This window comes from Drechmeria coniospora, chromosome 03 (assembly GCF_001625195.1).
Source record: "Drechmeria coniospora strain ARSEF 6962 chromosome 03, whole genome shotgun sequence".
In the NCBI taxonomy this organism is placed as follows: Eukaryota; Fungi; Ascomycota; class Sordariomycetes; order Hypocreales; family Ophiocordycipitaceae; genus Drechmeria; species Drechmeria coniospora.
This window is the reverse complement of record NC_054391.1, coordinates 5,715,738-5,733,116: the sequence shown is the minus strand read 5'-3', so window position 1 is coordinate 5,733,116 and position 17,379 is coordinate 5,715,738. Positions and strand designations below refer to the sequence as shown.

The 17,379-nt window shown below is 56.7% G+C and overlaps 5 protein-coding genes across 5 annotated transcripts; 1 reads left to right on the top strand and 4 right to left on the bottom strand.

Annotated features, from left to right (window-relative positions):
* Positions 1 to 1,012: 1,012 nt before the first annotated feature.
* Positions 1,013 to 2,230, bottom strand: DCS_07282 (uncharacterized protein; the record flags this gene model as incomplete). The annotated part of the gene is made up of 1 exon (XM_040804567.1): positions 1,013 to 2,230. One exon carries the CDS (start codon positions 2,228 to 2,230, stop codon positions 1,013 to 1,015), a length of 1,218 nt encoding a protein of 405 aa, XP_040654671.1.
* Positions 2,231 to 3,821: 1,591 nt separating this feature from the next.
* Positions 3,822 to 5,781, top strand: DCS_07281 (DEAD/DEAH box helicase; the record flags this gene model as incomplete). The annotated part of the gene is made up of 2 exons (XM_040804566.1): positions 3,822 to 3,995; positions 4,066 to 5,781. 2 exons carry the CDS (start codon positions 3,822 to 3,824, stop codon positions 5,779 to 5,781), a joined length of 1,890 nt encoding a protein of 629 aa, XP_040654670.1.
* Positions 5,782 to 6,569: 788 nt separating this feature from the next.
* On the bottom strand, positions 6,570 to 10,515 carry DCS_07280 (exportin-1; the record flags this gene model as incomplete). Its single annotated transcript, XM_040804565.1, has 11 exons — positions 6,570 to 6,807; positions 6,869 to 7,289; positions 7,378 to 7,525; positions 7,587 to 7,816; positions 7,868 to 8,338; positions 8,395 to 9,163; positions 9,224 to 9,945; positions 10,005 to 10,076; positions 10,146 to 10,218; positions 10,326 to 10,355; positions 10,450 to 10,515. 11 exons carry the CDS (start codon positions 10,513 to 10,515, stop codon positions 6,570 to 6,572), a joined length of 3,240 nt encoding a protein of 1,079 aa, XP_040654669.1.
* Positions 10,516 to 11,494: 979 nt separating this feature from the next.
* Positions 11,495 to 12,871, bottom strand: DCS_07279 (alanine--glyoxylate aminotransferase; the record flags this gene model as incomplete). The annotated part of the gene is made up of 4 exons (XM_040804564.1): positions 11,495 to 11,578; positions 11,659 to 12,017; positions 12,074 to 12,705; positions 12,783 to 12,871. 4 exons carry the CDS (start codon positions 12,869 to 12,871, stop codon positions 11,495 to 11,497), a joined length of 1,164 nt encoding a protein of 387 aa, XP_040654668.1.
* A 1,317-nt stretch (positions 12,872 to 14,188) lies between these two features.
* DCS_07278 (putative SHK1 kinase-binding protein) lies at positions 14,189 to 16,733 on the bottom strand (the record flags this gene model as incomplete). Its single annotated transcript, XM_040804563.1, has 4 exons — positions 14,189 to 14,368; positions 14,427 to 15,874; positions 15,935 to 16,536; positions 16,621 to 16,733. 4 exons carry the CDS (start codon positions 16,731 to 16,733, stop codon positions 14,189 to 14,191), a joined length of 2,343 nt encoding a protein of 780 aa, XP_040654667.1.
* Between the last annotated feature and the right edge of the window lie 646 nt (positions 16,734 to 17,379).

Here is a 17,379-nt window from a genome sequence, read left to right as displayed (position 1 = left end):
GCAGTGCTTGCTTGCACTGGAACGGCGTCTTCAGCTGGTATTCGACTGGCAGGAGTACCGAGTCAATGAGTCCAACGCTACCACCACCTTGGGAACGTGGAGAAACAAAGAGTACAGCAGATCCCTATCGGGATGTACATGTTACGGAAGAGGGCACCTCGGACCATCACCTGAGTGTGGTGCCTACCTGGGCACCCTGCGAACGAAGTCTGGCCGCAGCTGGTTGTAAAGACGGTGAGCATGAGGCACGCATGCATGCACGACGTCGCAGCATGCACACGCCTCCTCCAATGAGCGCAGAGGGCAAACAATGCGCCATGTCTCTAGCTCGAGCCCGTACTCGGTAACGACTACATGCAGGCCCACGCTTCTACCTCCTGTGCGGCATGGCCGACGGGCTGGGGATGATGGGACCAGCTTGTCATACGACGGATTCGTCGTGCATGACTGGTTGCTGCATTGGTACACGACGAGCACCTCCGCGCACGACGAGCTACCGACCAGAGACATTGCCACTACGACTACGGAGTAGAAAGAATATGAAGGTACCAGGTAGGTATGAGGTGCCGCGGACACCGCGAAAGACTGGTGCCTAGCACGGCTGCGTTGCCATGCATGCGTGACGATACCCATCATCGTGGTATCATATCGACCTTGGAGCCATGATAGTCGTGCATTAGGATGCTCTGCAGGCACAAACAAAACTAGGTACCAATAGGCAGTCGCTCGCGTCTTCCGTCGTCACCAGGCCGTGGCCGGAATCCCATCCGCCCGCCTACCGAGACATGAGCATTCGTCCACCGCCTCTCGCACGTCCCCTCGCCCGAATGAACCGTCCATAGTCTCCGTCGTCGTCGTCGATACATCAAAACGACTCGCTCCAAAAACCGAAAAAAAAAGATGCAACAATCGTGCCCAACGCCAGCGATGCGTTCCGACCGTCGACCTCGGCCTAGGTGGATGCCATCCGCTCCTGGCGACAAACGGCTCATCGACCGGTCCGATCCGGGGCCTAGCCGAGGACCTTTAGGAATCCCCAGATGCCGATGCCGCTGAGGACGGGGATGGTCAGGTTGTCGTCCCAGCCGAAAATGTCCACCACCTCGCTGGCCGAGGCGACGAAGCCAGACCAGAGGCTCACCATGCCGAGGGCCAGCGCGCCCGTAACGGAGGCCGAGTCGTGCGAAAGGCCCATGGCATCCGTCAAGGCGCGCGGCAGCGACAGAGCACCGGTGAACATGAACTTCTCGTCGCCCGGCATCGGCCCCAGCGTCGGGACGAGCCAGCCGTAGAAAAAGTACGAGGTGGCGACGCCGACGAGGAAGGCGGCAAAGGAGCCGGCCAGAGACTTTCCGCGCCGGAGCCTGGGCGTGTATCGTCCCCAGAGGCGTCCAAAGGTGCTCGCCGCCGTGTCGCACCAGCTGAGGAGCAGGACGCTCATGACGCCGACGTCCTTGGGGAAGGAGTAGAGGACGATCCAGGCGCCCAGGAGGTAGAAGATGACGCCGTTCCAGCCCGAGTATTCACTCTCGCGCATCAGCGCGCCCAGGAGCTTGACGTACAGCCGGTTGACCGACTCGTACCGGTGTCGCAGCCAGTCGGTCGTGGCGATGGGGATCAGGGCCGCCATCAGGTACGGCGGCACCGAACTCGTCTGCGTGCCGGCCACGTACAGCCAGACGACGAAAAAGCCGATGGAGACGTGGAGCGCCTTGCGGGGGACCTCGTGCTTGTGCACAAAGGTCCTCCAGTGTCTGTGGATGGGAATCAGGCCGAGAGGGCTTGGGCTGCGGCTGAAGTCGCGCCAGCTCCAACCCAGGAGCGACGTCGGCTGCGGAGGGGCCAGGTGACCGTTGGAGGGAACGAGCTTTCCGTTGCTCGCCGCCGCCGCCGCCGCACCCTTGGCCGTCTCCGTCGCCGTCGCCTTCGCCTTCGTCTTCGTCTTCGTCTTCGTTGCCAGGCTGGAGTGGCTGGGCGTCATGCGCGAGAGCTGTCGGCTGTCCATCGGCGATCGGCTTCTCGTCCGAGATCTTCGGAGCCCCGGCACGCCGTCGACCTCATCCTCGGAGCCACGCTCCTCCAACGGCTGCGACGCCGACATGCGCTTCCGCGCGGCCGCCGAGCGCGTCGTCAGCCCGCCGAACTCGGGACTGTCCTGCTCCGACGGCGTCGGGCTCGGCGAGATGACGCGGGGCGTGTCGGGAACGCCAGACTTGCGTCGCAGCGACATGGCGAAGGAAACGGGAGGCAGCGCCGGGCAGCGGATGGTGCCGACGAGGAGGCGACGGAGGGATGCGAAGCCCGAGGGCCAGAATAGGCACGAATGGAATACAAGTCTGTCGCGGCGCGAGGGGCGCGCCGACAAGGGATCGCACGAGTCGAAGAGGGGGAAGTGGCCGTGTCGGATGGTCGTGAGGCTGTCGACCACTTTGAGAGGATCCAGGGTGATGGTGTTGACAGATGTCGCAGCAGAGGGACGTCACCCCTGCCGCATTAATACCGTACCGAGGGTAGTAGGGGCCGTTTGGGGTGCGACGCAGGGAGGGGGGGCAGGGTCGGCGAGCGAGTGCGTGCGTGAGTGAGTAAGTAAGGAGGAGGAGGGAGTGAAGGGTCCTTTGCACTAGATTGTGATCATGCGGTTGGGAGATGCAAAGCTGAAAGTGACCAACCAGCCGGGCACGAGAATTTTGCCGACGCCGAGTCGGTCATGACGGCGGCGAGGAGACTTGTGTAAGTAAGTAAGTACTACCGAATACGACTATACATGCAAGTAGGTGCACGTACGTATGCATGTGCAAGTAGCTGTACATGCGTGGAGTACTTACGCAGCACTCGCCGTCCGTTTTAGTACCATCGACCGTCATGCCGAGCAACACCCTCCAGGCACAGGAAGCAAATCGCCAAAGGTACCGTTACATACGGCACCTGTTACGAGCGGCTCCCGTGGGAGGTACTACCTACCTGAGCGTGGCAGGCAATTTGCCTGCCACATTCGGTACACTGTACTCGGCGCCAACTAGCCAAGATGCTTTGGCGCTCCGTACATGTACATGGCACTGACTGGCCGAACGGAGCGCAGTAATAATACGGAGTGCTGTACGGAGTACAGTAAGTAATACTACTAGGTACTAGGTAAAAGTTCCTGTATGGGGTATTAGTGAGTACTAGGCACTAATTAAATGCAAGTACTCCGTACTTGGTGCTTGGTCACCGCCGAGAACAAGTACATGCAAATAAGTACAGTAGAAGTCCGAAGCATTACAGAGCACAGAGTACTCCGTACATGGTACGAAATATGCAACAGCAAGTGTGCTCGTGCACGTAGTGAGCACACTTCGTGACGGTGAGGTATTCGTCTTTGTCCCGAGTACGGACCTCTGGATAAAAGTGCTGTCTTGGCCTCTTACTGATTCACACGTGCCGACCTGGTCAGGTGGTATCCTTTCACGCGACCAGCAGCGCTGGGTTACCGCATTTTCGGACCCGGCAGGCCTCCCGCCAAAGTCTGGTCACAGCCACCTGGTTCGGGAGTGTGAGTGGCTTGTACTCGGCGCTGCCAGTACAGGTACACTACAGTAAGTATACAGTACTTGTACTCCATACTCCGTACATGCATGTACTTACTGTAAGTACTGTACTTACAATACTGTAATTACTTAACAGTACTCCGTGCAGTAATACTTAGACATCCGTACACCGCCCGCACACGTGCTGATAAGATAAGATACTGTACATAATTTCTTCCGTATCTTTTGCTTGCGTCCATCAACTTGTCGTCGAGCGGTGATGGTGCGTATTATACCCGTTGCAGCACGCCCATCATGACATCTGGAAAGGTCGCTTCGAAACGAGACCCCAGAGCATGGGACGCTCTGACGCCACCGCTCGCAGAATGGATCCTGGATGCCATGTCGACCATGGGCTTCGCCAAGATGACCCCGGTGCAGGCGGCCACTTTGCCCCAGTTCCTGGGCAACAAGGACGTCGTCGTCGAGGTGAGTCGATTTCGCCCACCCGAGCTCGCTGCCGTGTACTGCGTGATGCTGATGCCCATCCTCAACGCAGGCCGTAACCGGTAGCGGCAAGACCCTCTCCTTCTTGATACCCGTCGTCCAGAGGTTGCTGTCCGTCGACGCACCGACCAAACGACATCATGTCGGCGCCATCATTGTTTCGCCCACGCGGGAGCTCGCCGCTCAAATACACACCGTTCTCCAGTCCCTTCTAAAATTCCACGCCCCCTCCGCCGAGCTGCTGTCGTGTCTCCAAGATGACGAACAGCGACCTGCGTCCTCCGTACCGGTTGTCATCCCGCAGCTGCTCGTCGGAGGCACCACGACAACGGCGCAAGACCTGAGCTTCTTCCTGCGAAATAGTCCGAACCTGCTCATCTCATCTCCCGGGCGACTCGTCGAGCTGCTGGCATCACCGCACGTCCACTGCCCCCAGTCCTCCTTTGAGGTGCTCGTCCTCGACGAAGCCGACAGGCTGCTTGATCTTGGCTTCAAGCAGGACCTACAAAGAATCATCTCGCAATTGCCGAAGCAAAGGCGCACCGGCTTGTTCAGCGCAAGCGTCAGCGAGGCTGTGAGCGAAATCATCCGCGTCGGCCTGCGAAACCCCGTAAAGATTGAAGTGCGGGTCAAGATGAAAGATGGCGGCATTCTCGAGGACAGAAAAACCCCTGCCAGTCTCAAGATGGCTTACATGCTCACACCGGCGAGCCAAAAACTTCCCGCCTTATCACAGCTTCTGGATCGGTTACCCGTCAGGCCACAGCGGAGCATCATCTTCTTGTCCACGTGCGCCGCCGTCGACTATTTCCAACACATCGTACCCCAGCTACTTCCTTCTGGCTTTTCCGTCATTCCGCTTCACGGCAAGCATCCTGCGAAAGTGCGCGAAAAGAATTTTCAAAAGTTCTTGACCTCGGTTTCCTCCACAATTCTTTTGACAACAGACCTTGCCTCTCGAGGCCTCGACATTCCCCAGGTGGACCTCGTTGTGCAGGTTGATGCACCGTCGGACCCAAAAGTGTTTATACATCGCAGCGGAAGAGCCGGGAGAGCAGGTCGGAAGGGCTTGGCCGTGGTGATGCTGCATCCCGGAAGGGAGGAGGACTACATCAGATTCCTGGAAGTCCGCAAGACTCCCATAATTCCGCTGCAGAAGCCAGAGATACGTGTTTCGGAGCATGACGTCAAGGCGGCAACGGAAAAGATCCGGACACTTGCCCGAGCGGATAGAGCCGTCTATGACAAGGCTCAGAAGGCCTTCGTCAGCTGGGTCCGAAGCTACTGCGCCCACCAGGCGACGTCGATCTTTCGTGCCACGGACCTGAACTGGGCAGATCTTGCCAACGCCTGGGGTCTTCTTCGCATGCCCAAGATGCCGGAGCTCAAGGGGTGGGAAGGTGACAAGACGTTGGGGATAGAAATGGACTGGGACACGTTTGCGTACAAGGACAAGGCGCAAGAAACGGCGAGGCAGGTGGCCCTCGAAGCCGAGAGGTCAGGTGAGACGAAAAGCAAGGCCGCCGATGCGAAGAGAAAGCGAAAGCAGAACGAGGCCTGGAGCTCCAAGCTGGGCCAGGAGGAGGTGCGCGTCGAAAGGCGCGAGAAGCGACGGAAGAAGCGGGAGGCCGAAAAGAGGATGACCATGACCGAGGAAGAAAAGGTCAAGCAGATGGAGCTGGACGAGCTGCTCGCCGAAATCAGGAAGAAGAACCAAGCCAAGCCGGCTGCGTCCAAAGGTGACGAGTTTGAGGGCTTTGCCGATTAGGTGACGATATCTGGGGTGGAAGCGAGGTAGCAATCAAAGCAAGCATACCTACATGCGCACACGCGCAATGCGCACCTATCTATTTACAATTACAACTGCTCTCTTGGCAGGACCATTTGAGTGGATTCGACGGTATACCCTGGACATTACCATGGACATTACCATCATCACGACACGAATCTGAGATTGTAAAATCTGCAGCATAGTGCGTACGACTAGTTCCAGACATCTCGTGTGCTGTATATTAATCCTCCACGAATACCTGAACGGCAACCCTCGTTTTCTCCAACACAGCACTTGCTCGCCGTCTACAATTTCGAGTAAAAGAGTTCTCTGATCATATTGGGCGTCGCATCGCATCGCATCGCCTTCGTCCACTGTCCTGCTTCTGCTTTCCACATTCATCCCTCGGCTTCCCATCCAGCACCTCCACCGGCAATTTCTCACTTCTTCAAATATATTTTTCTTAGTCAGTGTCCGGACAGAGCGTCGCGAGAAAGGTAATATTTCTCTTTGCCCTGCTCTGTCGACAACCGGCAGGACCGTGGTTCCTGTCGAAGGTGGCGACGCATCTACTGTGGTATCATTACGGCAAGGAAAAACAAATTGAGACGGTTTCGTTCCTGGCGCAGGCCGGGGGCCGTGGCCGAAGATCATGACGGTCAGGTTTACAGCCCGTACACGTCCCAGCCGTCTCCGATTCCATCTTGAGCTCCGAGTTTCTCTCGCGCAGACGGACTCTGCATTTCACATCTGGGCGCGATCTCTGCTCTGAGCTCTTCGCAACTTCACAATTCGTCGTCGTCCAGCTCGGATGGCTTGAGGAGACCGCCAACCTTTTGCCGTCGCTCCATGTCGGCAGTTTTGGCATCAAGCTCCTGCTGCTCCTTTTCCACGATGAAAAGCTCGGCGTTGTCGCCGGCAAATTCCTTGAGAGAGATCAAGAAATCCCGAAGGTTCAGTCGGAACTTGTCGTACTGGGTGTTGAAATTAAACAGGCCCTCGACGAAGCTGCTAACTTGCGTCCTAGTCTGCGCGTTAGCGACGGATACACTGTACGCCGGAAGCAAATCGAATGAACGCTTACGGCTGCAAGTTGGGGAAAGCGTTGCGGAGCAGCGTCGCGACAGAGTTTCCGAGGAATTCCTTGTTGCTCGTTCCAGCCTGTGCTTGATCTGGCATATAAATCGGCCCTTGGATCTTGGGTTGCATGCCGTCCGCAGGATGAATGAAATAGAACAGCTTCATCAAAAGCATCGACTGCGTCTTGAAGCCAGCCTTGTGGTCACTGTCCGTCACCACAAAGAGGACATCCTGCAGGATGGTGGTAAAGAAGCGTTGGAAAAAGGCATTGGCGGTAGCGACATCCGTCTTGTCGGCAACGTTGTTGATGAGCTCCAAGCACATGTTCAATCCGGCCGCCTCGACATCGCGGTTATCGTGCTTGAAAGCCCACGAGCACGAATCGATGACAAACTTGAACTGGTTGTTATCGAGCTTCAAGAGGGCTAGAGGCGCAGGCGCATCGTCAGCACACACACACACACACACGCGCGCGCGCATATTTCGCCAATGCAGGCGACGTCGAAGGCCTACCTGGGAAGCAGTGGAGATTGATGGCCCGCAACAGGTTGAAGAACTCAACGCGATGCTCGGGAAACTCGGAGAAGTCCTTGTTGATCATGTCGAGCGTGCACTCGAAGACATTCTCCATGATGGTGGGGACCTGATCCTCCATCAAAGCCTAAATAAAGGGGAGACGAGGTTAGCGTGGAGCTTGCGTGGCCACCCTGCGAGACACCTACGGAGAGCTTGGTGATGATGGTAGACATGGCCTTCAAGACTTCGGCATCGCGCGCGCCCGGCACGTTTCGGTTGTAGTCAACCAGGACCGAGTCCAGGAGCGGAGGAACCATCTGGGCGCGAACGGCAGCCAAGTCCTCGGCTTTTTCGACGTAGGTCTCGATGAGCTTCAAGATCTCCTTCTTGATGGTGCGCAGGCCTCGGACCTTGGGCATCTTCGTCGCCAGCTCGCCTGAAAAACGGTCAGCTGCCATCCAGGACACAGGCGCCGGAAGGGGCATACCATCTCTGCCGACGGCTTCGGAGATCAGCGTGCTCGTGGCTCGATACATCTGAAGCATGTCGTGATAAATGCGGCCAATCTGGGGGTAGAAATACGATCCGACCGAGGTGCAGGCCGACACGTTGGTCTTCATGATATTGCCGATGACTTTGATGGTCTCCGAGTCTTGCAGAATGGACGGGTTGACGGTCGCCTGCTTGATGATTTCATCCCAGGCAGCGTTGGGGATGTTCATCAGGTCGGCGAGCAGCCGCTCTTGCTGATGCTTGTTTCCCTGGGCGGCAACCATGTAGCCGCAGGCTTCGTAAAAGGTGTGCACCTGCTGGGGTGTGAGATCACAGGTGATCTTTCCCATGTTGCGGACGATTTCCTCGATGAACGGCTCCTGCTCACTAGGCTGGAGCGCGACAAAGTGGCGCCGGCATTGGCGAGCGATCTTGATGAAAGTGTCGCAGGCCATGTCCTGCACACCTACGGGCCAAGTCAGCGGCGAAGCCGCGGGAGGGATGGGGATTGGGGGCGCTTACCTTCGTGAGACTCGTGCATGAACTCGAAGAGCTTATTCACAACCGTCTTGAGGAACTTCCAGTGGGCCTTGAGGAAGCGGGGATACTGGCCGACAATGTACATGATGTTGCTAGCAACGACCGCCTTGTTGTCCTTGCCTCGTTTCATCTCGGTGAGGCCGAGAAGATCCTTAATGACGGTGACGAGGAATCGCTTTTCCGTCTCTTCATTCATCGCCAGCGAGATGGAGCCGATGGCCCAGCAGAGGACGTTGCAGTTGTGCCACGACCACTCGGAGCCGTCCACCTGTCGGGCAAGCTTCTCCGTCATGATGTTTTCGGTGTCGACGACGTCAAGGTGGGTGAGGTAGACCAGGCATTCGCGGATGGTCTTGTACAGTTGAACCGTGTCGCTTTCCTTGACGAACTCGCGAACGATCTCTCCCTCGTCGTTTTCGACGATCAAGACTTCCTCGGGCCGAACCATTCGCTCGATCATGACGACGCGCAGGTTCGACAGAACCTCGTTGTACTTGTGCTTGCGGAGGGGATAATTCATGAGGAGCGTAGGGTTCGGGGCGCCGCTGCCCGACATGCCGCCGCCGACAGCCATGAGGGGGTTCAGATCGGTTATGGGCAGCTGCTGCATCTCTTCGTAGAGTTCCTGGACCAGCTTGAGCCAGTAGTCGAGGCAGATCTTGAAGATTTCGCGATCGTCGATCTGGGATATTCTGATGAGGTAGTAGTGTCCGTGAAGGAGATAGTCTCGGTTCGGGAGGTTTTCGATGAGCTGCAACAATCGAGGTCAGACAGATACGGCGAAGGGGGAGGGAGATGACGGGGCGCTTGCGTTAAGGTGGGATCCAAAGAAGTTGCAGAGGAAGAGGGCGAGGTTCTGGACGAACTCCTGGTCCTTCGAGTTGCTGCTGGGGTATGTCGTCTTCAGATCAAGCGAGACGGGAATGATGTCAGCAATGGTCGTGAGCACCTCGGTGAACATCTTGATCAGCTGCTCATCGTACGAGCCGGTCTGACCGGCGCCTCCGGTCTGAAGGCCACCAATCTCGGTCAGGCACTGGAGGGTGATGTTCCGGAACTCGGCCACGCGCAGGAAGCGAGTTCGCAGGGTCTCTATCAGCGGCGTCTCGAAGATGTAACCGAGGGGGATCCAGTTGCAGAATCGCAGCAGGGTTTCGAGCGTGGCCTTGACCAAGCTGGGCTGCTCGGCGGTCGTGAGGACCTCCTGGCAGAGCTGAAAGATTTGGGAGAACTCGGCACACATGGTCTGCTTCAGGTTTCTCGTCTTGGTGGACGTCATCTGCTCGGCGGAGTAGTCGAAGACTTCCTCGGACAGCAAACGCAGGATGATCATGTTGTTTTCGCAAATGGAGAGGTTCGCGTGGCAGGACGAGATGATCTCGTTGATGAAGGTGGGCCAGTTATGGGGCCACTCCTGCTTGAGAACGGAGATGAGAACGATGTTGAGCTTGTTGAGCAAGGTCTTGTTGCTTTGCAACGCCTCTTCTGAGTTGGAGCACTGGATGATGAACTGAACGATGAAGTTTCGAATGCCTGGGAAGCCGTCAGCCGATAGTACGTCCGGGGGTCAGGGACAACGTGACGAGTCGGACCTTGGCACTGATCTCTTGGCAAAACCTTCCATCTTGTCGAGATGACATTGTCGAGGACCTGCAGACCCAAGTCTAGCATGCCGTTAGCTTCCTGCGGATGGGAGAGCATGCATGGTGATGCCGTGACAGGGATACACGTACACTTTGTCTGGGGATATTGAGCGTCGGATAGGATCTTGTCCACCATGAGCCATGCATCGGGGTCCTCTTTGAACTAGAAGGCAGGCTTTGTCAGCTCGAGCACCGCAGCCGACGGTCACCACGTTCCGTTGGAAAGAAATCACGCGACGCGGAGAGGGGCAGGGGATGGTTGGGCCATACCTGGTTCAGGACTGCTTGGGCAGCCTTTTGCTGCAAGATGGAATCAGCACCGGAACGCGGGGGGAGGGGGGGGGGGCGCACCGTCGCTTGACGGTGGCCGAACGGGTTGCGAAGGAGAACCAACCTGCTCTCCACGGCTCTCGTAAAAGGCGCGAACCGTGGTGTCGAGCTCCTCGATTGAGACAGCCATTACGGTCGGGAAGCGCGGGTGGGAAGCAACTCAGGCGCGGGGGGGGGGGATGGCGAGGAGTCGGCTTTGGGGGCCAAGAGCCGCAGCACCGTGAAAGCGGAAAGCTGTACGACGGGGTCGAAACAGACTGGCTCGAAGCGCTGGAGGGGTATGTTGGAGTGCTTCGCAGGCGTTGCGAGGAGAGCGATGGGGGGTTCCGTGCGGATGTGGAAGATGGGAGGGAGGAAAATGCACGTGGAGCCAGCGGGCGTGGATGGATAAAAGCGGTGGTGGTGAGGTGGTGAAGCAAAAGTCAAGGCGGGGTCCGTTGGCAGGCAAACGGAAAATGGGGTACCTGCGCGATGACAGCGCCGCAACACTCAGTTCCGGTGGCGGGTGTGGCGCAGGCGCCAGCGGGATCCTAGGAACAAGCCAAGGCAACATGTTTACCCACTAATAATTCCAATGGCCTAGTATTATTAATTAGGACTGCGCTCCGTTCTGCGTACACCTATTACCTACTGTACAACTAATATTCCTGTGCAGTTCAGTACTTGCACCTACCGGCTCCAGATTAATAGTGGCGACTTCTGTTCATCAACCACACTCCATCCCACACTCCATTCCGAGCGCTCCGAGGTCAAGAATCTGTACTGTACGTCACCTAGTACTGTACTTGTGCTCCATTGTGGATGCGTATGAATGGCATCATCACCAGCGTTTGCCATTCTGCATCATTCCATCGAATGGGGACGTGACAATCGGCGGCCCTTGTCCTGCTACTGTGTGCTTGATTGCTCGACGGGTATTCGGTTATACCTTGTTCTCTCATCAAAGCACACAAGGTTGGCCATCACGCCCTGCACATGTGTTGGCAAGAGGGCATTGCGTGCAGCATTTTTGGTCATTCTCGCACCGCAGGCTCAATATTACATGCATTCTTACGTAGTACACATGGTAGGGTCATGGTGCGGCCACCCTTCATTTTCGTGCCTCCTTTCTACGCCTTCACGTAGCCGCACTCGGATAGCGCCGACCGCAAGGCTTCCAGAGCGTTGTCGATGTCTTTGCGCTTGGGATCGACCTGCAACCAAGGTGCCGTCAGCCTCGGAAATGCTTCCATTGCTTTGTACTCGCTCCGGGCCCCTGGGGTAGGTTACTCACCACCGTGACACCCATGTGACCGAATCGAAAGTACTTGGTGCTTATCTCCTTGTGGAGGCCGCCAGCAAATACGACCCCTTTGCTCAGCAGCTTGGGTAGCAGGTCGGGGATGGTGATGTTTTCCGGCAGGTAGATGGCCGTCATGGCGTGGGACTGATCTTTGGCTTCGGTGGCGACAATCTTGAGGCCGAGGTCCGTCACCGCCTTTTTCACCCTGTCCGAGACCTCCATGTGCCTCTCGAATCTCTCCGAGAGGGGCCGGGCGAGAATCTGCTTGAGGGCCGTGTTGAGGGCGTGGATGAGCTGAGGCGAGGGCGTGGCAAAGTAGGAAGGCTTCTTGGCCTCGTAGCTCTTCATGACTACGCTTGGCGTCAGCTCCGACGGGTTGTCTCGGCCGATGATGGGGTCAACGTACTGGGCAGCCATCGCTTCATCGAGGCAAAGTACGTCGCCGGCTCCGTCTTGCGCTTCTCGAGAGCCTCCATGGCCCTGCTGCTGAAGATGGAAATCGACAGCCCCGCAGGACAGCCGATGGCCTTTTGGCTGGCGGTGACGACACCGTCCAACCCCCACTTGTCAAAGGCAATCTCCTCGCATGCGACGCTGCAGACGCCGTCGACGATGACCAACGTGTCCGGGGACACCCTCTTGACGGCCGCGGTGAGCTCCTCGAGCTCGCTCAGAACGCCGGTGGAGGTGTCGACGTGGGTGACGGTCAGAATCTTGTACTTTTTATCCTTGAGCGCCTTTTCGACATCGAGGAGCTGGGGACGCCCCCCGACCGGTCCGTCCAGCTTGGTGACGCAGGCGCCGTAGGCTCGCAGACAATCGGCGAAGCCATCTCCAAAGTAGCCGGTGCTCAGCACCAAGGCGTTCTCGCCCGGCTCGACGAGGTTCGCGGCCACCAAGTCCCAGCCGAGCGTTCCCGATCCGCTGATGACGAAGGGCTGCGAGGTGGGATTCGTCGTCTGCGACTGGAAGAGCTCACGCAGCATCGACAGCGTCTCGCCAAACGTCGCGACGAAGCCGGCGCCGACATGGCTCTCGCTTGTCGTCGGGGGTTAGTCCAAGTCGGCACGAGGGCGGGGTCGGCAAAGAAGTGTGGGAAAAGATGATCATCATACCTGTAGTGGCTCATGGACTGGAGAACGGCATCGTCAAACTCGATGGGCCCAGGGATGAGCAGGGTGGGGTGCGGGGGTTGGGAGGACATGGTGGAGAAGGGATCGATCGTCCTCGGCGGATTGGACTTGTTCGATGGTGAAGTTGGCGACCCTAAGCTTGCTGGCTGCTTCAGGGAGGATGATGTTCAGACGGCGAGGAGTGTTGGAGGGGTAATCTGATGCTGAACAACTGGCGGGGTAGGGAAGGATAGCTGGTTGTCCAGGGACCCGGCCGAAGCACTGCTGAGCTACAGCATACCGGGCCCACATGCCGAGGCAGCTGACTGCCAGTCAGAGCACAACGCAAGTACAGTGCAGTACTTACAGTGGGCATCGGTGCACAAGTATTCACGTAGATGTACATGTACATAATAGCAGCTCATTGCTTGCATTATTTCACCTAAAAACCTACTGTATAATACGGAGTACTACTGTACAGCACGGTACAACTTGAAGTTCCCAGCATGTACTCCGTACTCTGCACTATTCTTTTATACATCCATGTACAACTACTGTACTCTGTACTGTAATGGTACTTACATGTCCAAGTCCAAGTACAGATGCCTACATGTACTCATGCAGGACTGACTTAAGTACTAGGTACTTACTTAAGTTCTACATTCTTGGCTTGTTAGTACTGTACATGTATTGATTGGTATTACTGTAGTTACTCTACAGCGCACTGCATAGGTACGGAGCATACCTACCTAGGTACTTAGGTAAGTACAGATGTCGGATAATGTATTGGTAATACTCCGTACTCCGGATTAATACTTACCCCATACAAAGCATATCGCAACACACGCTGCAAGGAATTTGCTAGATGGGACACGCACAACTTGAACTATCCTGAGATCGAACAGAAAACGATCTCTTGGTGTTCATGTCAATATTGTTGATACTAACCGCTAGATGTCCAACTGACTACCCAGACTTGAACGCCATTACCAGCACTTGGCGTGACTCCCTCCATCACTCGGGTAACCATCGCTGTGAAACACGTTGGAGCCTGTACATTACGACTCTGGACATGAATTATGATACAGACAAGATAATAGGGCTCTGTTCTCCGTGGCAGATGATAGTAACGGGAAGAAAGTACGAAGAGGCCTCTATTGTCAGGTTGGAGATCTAGTAGATGGGAGAATACTCCTCACCCCCCAACCCCACCCCCCTCATCCCCTTGATTTTCTGCTTGCCCATGCACTCGCACTTGTCCAACGAATCAATATCTTTTTTATGACCAAAAGGACATGAACAAGCTTCGTCACGAGTAATGCATGGCTGATCGTAGCCCATAAAGTCGGCATACATCCGACTACCAATGAACCGTTGCCACATGATTGATCCATCGGACCAATGCACCCCTACATCAGACAGGCTACTTTGCGGCTTGTGCAAAGACCTGACTTGCCGACAAGAACCCTCGACGATGGCCCGACCCAGGTCCAAGCCTCGACCTGCCACTCGTACCACACGCGGCTGTCATCAGTTTGTCGCCACATGCTCACCTCGAGCTCCGTGTCCTCGGGAAAGGTAATTGCCTCCTATGCAAGCGTCAGAATCACCACGCAAACGCATCTCCTCCTTGCTTCGAAGCCTTACCTTGAGAGGGAAGAAGATGGGAAACCACGAAATCATGTCCTTGCTCTTCCGATCAATCCTCTCCGGGTGCGTGCTGATTTCCACCATTTCTCCCTCTTGACCCTCCACCCTGGACTCGTACAGGGTCGACTCGAAGTAACCGGCAAGTCCGTGGATGACTCCACGAGTCCGGCAGACAAATGTCACGTGGCAGTATCGTGAGTTGTGGTCGTTCGCGCCGGCCGCCCCAGCCATGCTCCCGCCGCCGCCCCCGACGACGCCGCCAGAGCGACGGGCGTTGACGGCCTGCAGGGTAGACTCCGGGATCGGGTGGGAAAACTCCCAGGCTTGCTGGAACCGGGGGCGGTCGGGCGCTTTCTGGCAAACAAAATCCAACGCGTACAGCCTGACAACCCAGGGCGTGTCAAAGGCAGTTGGGTCCGTCGCAGAACGCGCCAAAATGTCGGCGTGCAACTTGGGTGTCGATATCGGGCTGAAATGCGCCGTGTAAGAGCTTGGGATCGAGATGCCGTGCGGCTTAGCCATCACATGCTGGATGCCATCCAAGCATTCGGGAGAGAGCTCGTTGTCGCCGAAGGAACCGAGAAGCTCCGAGATGAGAATGTCCACCTTGCCATACACGGCCCCCCCCTCGACCGAATCGGACACGACGGGGCCCTTCCAAGCGCGCATGTCAGACTTGACGACATTGACTCGGCCGCCCCAAGTTGTCTGGTTCTGGCGTAGCAGATACACATACGCGTTCGGGTTCTTTTCCACAGCCCAAACCTCGACCGGGACCCCGGTGAGCTCCGCTGCGTTGAGCGCCCGCGTCACCAGAGGACCACGACCCGAGCCGGCGACGGCGATGACGACGACTCCCTTCTTGGATGTCGGTAGCCCGAGTTTCTTCCACTCAGCCAGCGCCTCGACGACGGCGGCCTCGTACTGATTGTACTTGACCGGGTCGCCTTCAAACACTTCGTACGTCGCAGACTCGAGGTTGTCCGACAAAGGTTGAAGCGGTGACTGCAGCCAGTCCTGGAAGCTCGTCAACGTCGTCGACTCCAGCGCCGTGAAAGGAGGCTGCTGCGATTCGAGCCACTGCAGATACGCCATGTGAGCGTTTCCTCGCGGCGCCCGGGACCGAGCCAGGCTTTCCGCATCGTGGGCCGCCGCGAGCGTAGGGAATTCGTCGTCCGTAGGCGCCGGAAGGTTCTGAGCCAGCAGCGAAGGAGAGTGCAGCTTGAATTGTGAAACGTCCGGCCCGACGTCGCAGAGGAGCAACCAAGGCATGGCCTTGAGACGCATGTACGTAAAGATCGTTTCCTGATGATGCTTGGAAAGCGAGGGGAAGCCGCTCTTGTTCATTTCGAAGACTTCAGGCCCAAAGGTCAGGTAATGCAGAGGCTCGGCAAACCAACGGCTTTGCAGATCCTTTTCTGGCATAACCCGAGGCAGCTGCAGTGCTACGGAGGGCCATCAGCAACGTCGCGAAACGACCACGGCAGGGAACGAGATTGTAGTACCAACGAAGAGCCTGAGGTTATAGCTGCACATCGTCCGGATCTGATGCCAGGAGTCCCATGCACTAAAAAGGTCAATCTCCTTTGCAGGAGCTGGGCTTGGCTGTCTGCAGAGCGATGCCAGGGTCGGAGCCACCTTGCCGCTGGCCGGCTCCCGGTACATGGGCATGTGGATCAGGAAGGAAAGGCAGCTTCCGATGGCGAGCGCTTCCTTGATCGCACGGGAGTACTGAGATAAACCTTGGTTTCCGCCATCCTTGGAAGCGTCGCGGGAGGGGCCGGTAACGATGATGCTCCTCACACCACAAAAGTTGGCATAGTTGATCTCGAGATTCAGCACTTGGCGGGAGATGCTGGCGACGATGGGATCGGTGGAGCATAGATCAATCCACGGGCTTATCACCGCCGCGTACGTGTTGACAGCCGCCGATGGGAAGAGTCCTGTATCCTCGGGCGTCAGGGGCGGAAGGATGGGCTCAGCCCGGGGCCCGGTCACGGTGCTTGTTGCTTTCTCGCCCTTCGTATCCAGCAGCGATAGGTGGTCCGTGACGAGCTTGAAGACCCTATCTTTGAAATGACGGTTGGTGATGGGGGTCGTTACGAAGCTGATCTGCCTTCAGTCAGCTATGACCATGGAGCCATGCATCCAGGTTCTGCCACTTGCACCTTGGTTCAGCAGATGGCCGTACTCCGAATCCGTCAAAGGCACATCCCTGTCCGATTCGTGCTTTCCGATGTGAAAGATTGGCTGCTGGGGGCCGCAGCTCTCGGGATCCGCAAAATCGTCACCCGCCGATGCCATGATGCTGGAGTGGGCTTTTGGAAACGGCTACTGGAGGACCAAGGGCCGGCAGTCTCTTCCGACGACGAATTCAGCCTGGTGGAGGCTGAGTTTGCGAGCAGAAGATGCCGTCTACGTTCTTTGGAATCCCTTGCGCCCCCTGATATGGCTGGTTTCACGCCAGATTCTGGCTGGGGGTGAGCTGGAGATGTAGTGTTGCTGCGACCGGGCTTCCTTGCACTTGGTCGAATTTATTTTCACCATGAGAGTAGCAGTTGCGGATGCACAGTGTGCGTCGCACGCACCAATCATCCTCACATCTCCCCACCGCCGAGGATAATGGGACCCAAAGATTGAGGTATCTGAGTGCGATGCTATAGTAGATGGATAAATTTAAACGACTCCGAGAACGCACATCTGAGCTCGCGTAATTAAAAAAAATTACTCTTTGAATAGATACACGCTGTGATGCCAAAATTGCTGTCGCCACTGGTGCAAGTACAACATTCGACAATTTGTACAGTGCCAGTGTAAGCTAGCACTGTTACCCTAATACGTCGTCGTCTTATCGATAAAGGCCGACGTGCCTTCGTCCCTCCAAAATTTTACGAACAATCGACACGATCGCGATCGCTCGGCTTCCTCAAGTCCGAACCCTTGTCAACCG